At 39.8% G+C, this 8,191-nt stretch overlaps 1 protein-coding gene across 1 annotated transcript; it reads right to left on the bottom strand.

The window, feature by feature from the left end:
- On the bottom strand, window positions 4,565-7,610 carry LOC8086154 (replication protein A 32 kDa subunit B). Its single transcript, XM_021466000.1, has 8 exons — window positions 7,485-7,610; window positions 6,909-7,006; window positions 6,788-6,829; window positions 6,635-6,712; window positions 6,063-6,141; window positions 5,886-5,951; window positions 5,727-5,812; window positions 4,565-5,128 (listed from the first exon to the last, which is right to left on the bottom strand). The coding sequence occupies exons 1-8, from the start codon at window positions 7,608-7,610 to the stop codon at window positions 5,110-5,112; spliced, it is 594 nt and encodes a 197-aa protein (XP_021321675.1). The 3' UTR covers window positions 4,565-5,109.

Here is an 8,191-nt window from a genome sequence, read left to right as displayed (position 1 = left end):
CCTTGAAAATGCTCCCATGCTTCTGAAATGGTTTCTGTCTTCTACTGTTGGAAACCGACAATATTTCCTCTTAAGGCAGTTGTCTCTCCCATTGGGAAAAACTTTGATAGAAAGGCATCTGACAAGTTCGTCCAGTTGTTGATGTTATCTTGATGAGTGTAGAACCACTTCCTCGCTTTCCCTTCTAGTGAGAATGGAAAAAGGCGAAGCAGTATGACGTCTTTATCGACTCTGTTGATGTGGATTGTGCTTCCAATCTCTAAGAAATTCTGCAAGTGTGCACTAGCATCTTCATGTGCCTTTCCACTAAATTGTGTAGCTTGTACCAAATTGATGAGGCTTGACTTGAGCTCAAACTCAGATGCTCCTTCTTCTACTTCAAATCTTGGACCAGTTGGAATGTTCTCAAGACTCAGAGCAGAGAATTCTTGCAAGGTCTTTTGTGTCATAGCTTCAGCAATTGGTAGGTAGCTTCTTCTTTCTTGATTTCTTTGGTTCTGATGATAAAGAGTTGAATGTACCAAAGTCAATCCTGATATACCCTGTATAAAAATATAAACATAGAAAAACAACAGGGTGAACCTGTCAAAGCAGAGGTGCCTTGTTATGATTTCTCACTTAGTAGCTGTTTTATGCAATTATTTCTCTATAGTCTAGTCTAATATTTTATGTGAATAACCTTGACTGATTTCTTGACTTTCCTTACCGTTCCTATGTGTTTCCCTTTTTGCGTTTTGTTCCCCGGCAACGGCGCTAGAAATGCTTGTTAACACTTACTAACACCACTTAGATACTAGGTTGTCATCCCCAGCATGGTGCCAGAGTGTACAAAGGTATTTATAAATGTAAAGGCTCTCTAGAAAATAATCTATTCTATCCGCAAGCGCACAGATAAAACACCTCACTGTAGCATTTCACCAGGATAAGTATTCCAGGTATCGTTATTTATAATTTTGCTTAAGAGAGATAAATAAAATCTATCAAGGCATAGACTAGAGATAAACTTGCAAGAACATGATTACTAATGAGGAACTCATCACACAGTCACTTACTTTGTACGGGGTAAGCCATAATAATAATGATAATGAAATATAAGCTCTTGGGTAAATAACGCAGCGATTAGAAAATAGACTACTCCTCATATATGTAAGGTGACGTCGGATTAGCTAGAGAATGGATTCTAAGTTATCTACTATTTACTAAGTCACAATCTACTCTAGTTATCTACAAGATCATATATAGCATAAAAGACTCTTCATTCATGTATAAGGAACATTGCTAAAGTAAATCAGAGCAACGCAAGACTTACTCCGCAATACAAATTCTGCTAGTCCTATCAACGGAGGGTGGACTATATAAGAATCAACGAAGCTGTCACTATCGCGAACTACCACACAACCCGGCCAATAGGATACATTTGTAGGTAAATAATATCTAAGCACCACGCCTACATATGATCTACCACTTAACTCCCACGTGTTAAGAGCTAAGCGCTTTGCAAACTTATACATAAACTCATTATCAATCATAACTATATCATATATAGAACTAGAGCAAATTAAGATCATAATAAATAGAGACATAATGCAATTAGAATAATGTAGTAGAGAAAGATATGAAATAATACCAATCTTCATTAATGAAGATCCGAATCCAGAGCGTAGTGCTCTACTTCTCTAATTCCTATCTAATCAATCCTCTAAACTTGAAGGATTAGGGAGTAGCTAATTCTAATTCTCTGTGAGAGAGAAGTTCTAAACCCTAACTTTGATGGCTACCTTAGATAATGATTTCTCCTCTCTCCCCCTGGGGTGGAGAGGCCTTAATTATATAGTCCTTTCAAGTGAATTTGGGCCGTCGAATCAAACCGACATTGATCGCACGGTTTTCCTTGATCCTTTAGGTCGGTGGAGCATAATCCAGGATATTGATTCTGATTGGCCCCGAGGCTAGGGCGGGCGCCCAGCCCCCGGGCCCGTCCGGTCTCCCGTTCGTTCCCGTGGCTTCTGGACTCTTCTAGATTAAGGAAAATTGCACGGCACGTAATTATCTCGTTGTAAACATGACATGTGGGCCTTCTCTCCATATTTTATGATAACCCTCTGCAGAAATAGATAAACACGAAAGCTCGTGGAATTCTGTCAGATAAAACCCTAATTCTAGATGTTTGGTGCATATTGATCCTTTTCCATGTTTAGTTTATGGTTAAATTTAGTACTTAAGGACCGTCAACAATCAGCAACAGAATTTTCTACACCCTTTTTATCTTTTATTTCTAAGTCAAATTCTTAAAGTAATAAGATTCATCTAATCAGGTGAGGTTTAGCATCTTTTTTAGTGAGCAGATATTTTAGTGCAGCATGATCAGTGTAAACAATTATTTTAGCTCCAACTAAATAAGATCTAAACTTATCAATGGCAAAAACAACAGCCAGGAGCTCTTTTTCAGTGGTTGCATAATTAAGTTGAGCTCCTGTCAAAGTTTTACTGGCATAAGCAATTGCATGATGCTTCTTATTTTTAGTTTGTCCCAAAACTGCCCCCACAGCATAATCACTAGCATCACACATAATTTCAAAAGGCAACGACCAATCAGGGGGTTGAATGATTGGTGCAGAGATGAGTGCTTTCTTTAATAAATTGAAACATGTTAGGCATGCATCATCAAATTCGAAAGGAGCATCCTTGGCTAGCATAAGAGTTAGTGGTCTAGCAATGAATGAAAAATCTTTTATGAATCTGCGATAAAAACCAGCATGGCCAAGAAAGCTTCGAATTCCTTTTATATTTACAGGTGGAGGTAGTTGTTCAATTACTTCAATTTTAGCTTTGTCTACCTCAATACCTCTTTCAGACACTAGGTGTCCCAGCACTATACCACTTTGTCTAAGTTTTCAAGACAACTATCAAAAGTTTTTCCATAAACAGAGAAATCATCTATGAAAACTTCCATAATCTCTTCAATCATATCAGAAAATATAGACATCATGCATCTTTGAAAAGAAGCTGGTGCATTACATAACCCAAAAGACATTCTACGGTAAGCATGAGTTCCATATGGGCATGTAAAAGTGGTTTTTCTTTTATCGTCGGGATGGATCGGGATCTGGTGAGACCCTGAATATCCATCTAAGAAACAGAAGAACGAATGGTTCGCTAATCGCTCTAGCATCTCATCTATGAAAGGTAAAGGAAAATGATCCTTTCTCGTGGCTTTGTTTAGTTTTCTATAGTCTATGCACATCCGCCACCCTGTGACGGTGCGTTGCGGAATTAGCTCGTTCTTTTCATTCATAACAACAGTCATGCCTCCCTTTTTAGGCACAACTTGGACTGGGCTCACCCACTCACTGTGCGGCACAGGATATATAATCCTTGCATGCAACAACTTTATAACTTCCTTTTTAACTACCTCTCTCATCGCGTTGTTAAGTCTGCGTTGGGGCTCTCGAGAAGGTGAAACAGAAGGATCTGTCGGAATACGATGGGTACAAATCATAGGACTGATTCCTGTAAGATCTTGGAGTGAGTAGCCGAAAACTGAGTGATGTTTCTCAAGAATGGTCATTAATCACAGAGTTTGATCCTGAGTGAGTTTATCACTAATGATCACAGGAGACTCTGGATTATTGTTTAGGAAAACATAGATAAGACCGGGTGTTAAAGTTTTAAGCTCTATGGTATGTCTAGGCATTTCTGCAAACTCGTCTAAGGGTTCAGGTTCAGAAGGTTTGGCCTCTTCTTCTGTGAAGAAAGGAGCTTCTTCTTCTAAGTCTGGTTCATCTAAAAGCTCTAGAGATGCAGCCTTTACCTCCTCCATAGGATCAGGCAAAAGATATGACTCAGCCTTATTATTTAAGGAGTGTGAAATCGTTATTGGGAATTTAAAGGTTTTTCCAAAAGAAATGTGTAGCTTTCCAGTATGACCTTCATAAAGGAGTCTTCTAAAAGGTTGTCCTATCAACAGGTCAAACACTACTAGGTATGTGCTCATTAATGACACTACTCTTTCGTCACTGAAGATACCAAAATCGTCATGGAGTTTCTTTTGTGACGAATTAGTGACAAAATAGTGTTCGTCATGAAATGAGCATCATTGATTGACAACGGTGACGAAATGGCAATTTTCGTCATAGATGAGGTCCTATTCTATGACGAAAATACCATCGTCACAGAAGAGATTTCATTCCATGACAAAACGTTTTTGTCATTGTTGTGCCCAACTTTTCGTCATAGCATGGCAATCTGTTAGGCTACCAAACGGCGTTTGCCATGCTGGCAGCTGACATGGCCGCCACGTGGCGTGCTGACGTGGCCACCATGTTGCATGCTGACTGACTGCCACGTGTCGTGTTGCCATGGCTTCCAAGTGGCATGCTGAGGTGGCATCCTCCACGTGTCCAGGTCTGATTGCATATATGTTTCGTCATAGATTAAAATATAAATTCGTCACTAATTGAATTATAATATCATCATAGAATAATTATTTCATCACGGTGGCAACTGCTGATTTCTTTTCAAAATGCAAGAAATATTTAATTCACCGAAAACATACATAAAACTAAATATTCATTACTCATAACTTAATTATCACTGCTACACTCGGTTCACTAGCAACTAAGTTCACCACACACTTGGTTTAAATAGAACATTTGCAAACCACCAGAACACAAGTCATTGCAAAATCAAAATCAGCAGGATGCCAAGCACCAGTAGCTACAGTTCCTAGTCAGTCCTACTACCAGCAGCTAAGCAGCTCTCATGTCGAAGAAGCATTGTTGATGGACAAGATACACTTGAGTAGCGCATTGTTCTCCTCCATTGCCTTGCTGTTCATCTCCTCTATCTCCGTCTGTGTCCTCGCCAACCATTCCTCGGCTTCTTCACTTCTCCTCTTGAGATCATCAAGCTCACCTTGTACAACAGCCTTAGCTTCAGTTGCTAGTTGCTCCCGAAGCTCACTTTCGTTTGATGCAGATGCTTTGGAGGATGACACTGGTTTGATACCAACACTCTTGAGGAAAACATTTGAGCTGTTTTTAGAGAGCACTTGGGACATAACCTGCACACTAGATACTTTTGTCTCACATTCACCAACAGGTTCTGCTCTCAAAGCTTCCATATTGACCTGAAACACCAATTACCCTTCGTTAGTTGTTAATTGTTGCATGAATCTGAGGAGGAAATATCAGACAACATGTATTTGAAAGAATATAACAACTAACGATACTACTGCTACCAATAGACAGAAAAATAATCTGGCAAGAAAATATCAAAATTGATAACTAATTGTAATGAGCAATAGATTAATTAGTGGCTGAATACAAGTAGCTAATTTGAGAATGAATTGAAGTTTATTTTGAACTCTGAATGAGTACTTCTACTGACCATAAGTCATGCTTGGTTTAGAGTTCAAACTTCAGAGAACAATGGTCCGGCTAGCCCCTGCCTTTGCCTGAGCTGGTGCTTGACTTTGACGTGTTGCTTCCTGCTATAGTGCTTCCACCATTATTACTAAGTATGGCCATTCTTTACCATGGAGCTTTTAAAGCTCCGTAGGTTTGGTATCTCTATCTCTACCAGCTTTAAAATACTATGGGACTTGGATTCTTTGGACTATGCTACTCATGAACATGAATCATGCGTGTAAGATTAGTTTTCTTTTAGTGGGTCACGGAAAACACAGCAATAACATTTGATAGTAGAATCAGCTATAGTTAACTTACATGGCTTCTGGATCATTAAAAACACTCATGACCAAGTCAGATATGCTGTTTCCAACAGCATTTCCTGATGCAGAAAATGTTGCAGCCTGAGGAAATAAATATGAAACATTAGAAAGAGACTGGTAGATATTTGTAATACTATACAGTTAGAGAAACTACCTGATTATTAAAGGGCCGAACTTGGTTAGTATGACCAAGGGTTGCCGTACTGGCATTTATTTGGGCCTGCAACCAATGTCACCATAAAAAAAATGATCACTGCAAACCATAAAATCACCCGCAAAAAACTTAGTAAGTCACTCAACTCCCAGAATTAAATATGTGGGATCTTAGTACCTTTGGCCTGGTGTGATCTAGATGCACCTGAATGCAGTGCAGAAAGTGATGGGGTATTTCATTGAAGTCTGTCACACGTCTGACAAGAAATCATAAACAGTAAGATTTCAAGAAGTATGTCTGAAATAGCTGTATCGAATTCACAATATATTTGCCCAGGCAAGGTGAGACTTTATCCTCAATACTAGTTCATAAGTGAGAATCATCCCAAGAAGATCTTGCTACCAATTTTGAGACATCAGATGACAAACAACTTTCAATATGATATAATGTTGGATAAGCAACAATGAAACATTACATATTTCATTAACAACAACATACTGGAGTACAAATAACCTAGACGGGTTGATGCAAACCTAGCAACCACTAAGTTGTTATTTGAATTTGACACAGCATAGGCCTTTTTTTAGTATTCTACTTTAGCACAGGAAAAATGAAATTTTAGTACAGAGGCGTAATTCCACGAAAGAGATCAAACAACACACCAGTAATCCACAGGAAGCAGACATTGAAAGTAAGCATCACAAATCACCATGCAGGAGTAGAAAGACTAATAAGTATATAGAGCTCACCGCACAGAGTAGGCAACTATATGGCGCTTTCCTTGAAAACCTTTCAAACCGCCATTGACTATAACATAGTCCCCGTCACTTGTAAAACCGAAACAAAGCAACACTATCAATTTTGACGCATGACAAACTAAATAGTTAATCTGTAATTCTTACTTGACATCAGCCATTTCCTTAGCGTCGGAAGACTCATTTTCCCTTGAAAAAAAAGAACGGCATTAAATTAATGGAACAATCCAAAAGTGCTAAACATCAAATACGATCTGAAGCATCCTACCAACGATTCACATCTATCTTGCCGGCACCATCATGAAGAGTGAATTGAACATCTCTGACGTGCTGAACCTCATTCAACATGCGTCCAACAAGCCTAACCTGCAATTCAGAGTAAATACAACATTTTAAATGACTTCGATATGCCAACTAAATGCTCAATGCAAAACCGTCTGAAACCAGATAAATTAGATTTCACAAAAAAAGACATTATAGCAAGTATTGGAAAATTTGCATAAAAGGGAAGCATTTCATTGGGGCCCACCATACCTATGTCCTAGAGGCTAATTTCCAGTAGAACAACATCAGATAAAAGAGGCCATTTTTCTTTCTTAATGGATAATGGGTCTACTAATGAACAAATCTTCCATCCAAGCAGTGTGACCATCCAAAATGCAAATCTTGCGAATGAATCTTGCAATTCTAGCACCGCCCTGGAAAAGCCGCGTCCATGATCTGTTTCACGGTGAGCAGGAGCAGCGTCTGCGCGCTCCAACCCTGCCCACCACACCGGTCGATCGGGAGCGCCCGTAATGGGTCAGTAGGGGATGGAGAACAAATGGACGAAAGGGAGCAATACAAAGGGGAGGGGGATTAGGAAGGACCTTGGAGAGGCCGCTGCTCTCCGTGGACTGTGAGGGCATGAAGCCCCGCCGCCGAAGAGCGAGTTGGCGTTGGCGGCGCCACCGCCGCCGCCGCCGTACATCGTGGCGGTTGAAGCCCTAAACCCTAGGCTTCCTGAGGAAGGAAGGGAGGAGCAAAGGAACGAGGGCGGGAGAACGGTTGGGCTGGGGAGCCTTTCCTCTATTTTGAGCGGAAATGCAGGGAGGCAGCGCAGCAGGCAGGCGGGCATCGGTTCTATCGGACGACTACTGCGCGCAGCTATGCCATTACTTTTGACTCCGTGTTTATTAATCAATCTAAAAATAGCTTTTCTAATCCAATATTTTTTTTCGGATTGACGCAGGCTGCTGGTTAAGTAACATGTGTCCCAAAACCAACAAACAGACTTTAATAGCGCAATGGTAAGGAAGTTTGAGATTCTTTATGAGCTCTTGGGTTCGAATCTGATGGGAGTTAGCTTTTTTATATTTTTCTAACATTTTTTGTATTTTTTTATTTGTCTATGTTCATTTTTTGCTAGATTTTTAATTAGTATATTATTACTTATTGATTATGACATAAAAGCTTAAAATGATTTCGACGAAGTCGTACTATACATCCCTCCACAAGCATGAAAAACTTTGACTTAGTGACAAGGCTATATGTGAGACCCTTGTGAGGATG

The sequence above is a fragment of the Sorghum bicolor genome, chromosome 8, assembly GCF_000003195.3.
Source record: "Sorghum bicolor cultivar BTx623 chromosome 8, Sorghum_bicolor_NCBIv3, whole genome shotgun sequence".
Classification (NCBI taxonomy): Eukaryota; Viridiplantae; Streptophyta; class Magnoliopsida; order Poales; family Poaceae; genus Sorghum; species Sorghum bicolor.
The sequence above is the reverse complement of the archived record's forward strand: the minus strand, read 5'-3'. Positions and strand labels throughout refer to the sequence as shown.

Coding starts and splice junctions, on each gene's coding strand:
- LOC8086154 (XM_021466000.1), bottom strand. CDS start 7,610: ATGTACGGCGGCGGCGGCGGTGGCGCCGCCAACGCCAACTCGCTCTTC. Junction 7,007..7,484: donor TCCTAATCCCCCTCCCCTTT/GTATTGCTCCCT, acceptor TCTGAATTGCAG/GTTAGGCTTGTTGGACGCAT. Junction 6,713..6,787: donor AAGGAAATGGCTGATGTCAA/GTAAGAATTACA, acceptor CGGTTTTACAAG/TGACGGGGACTATGTTATAG.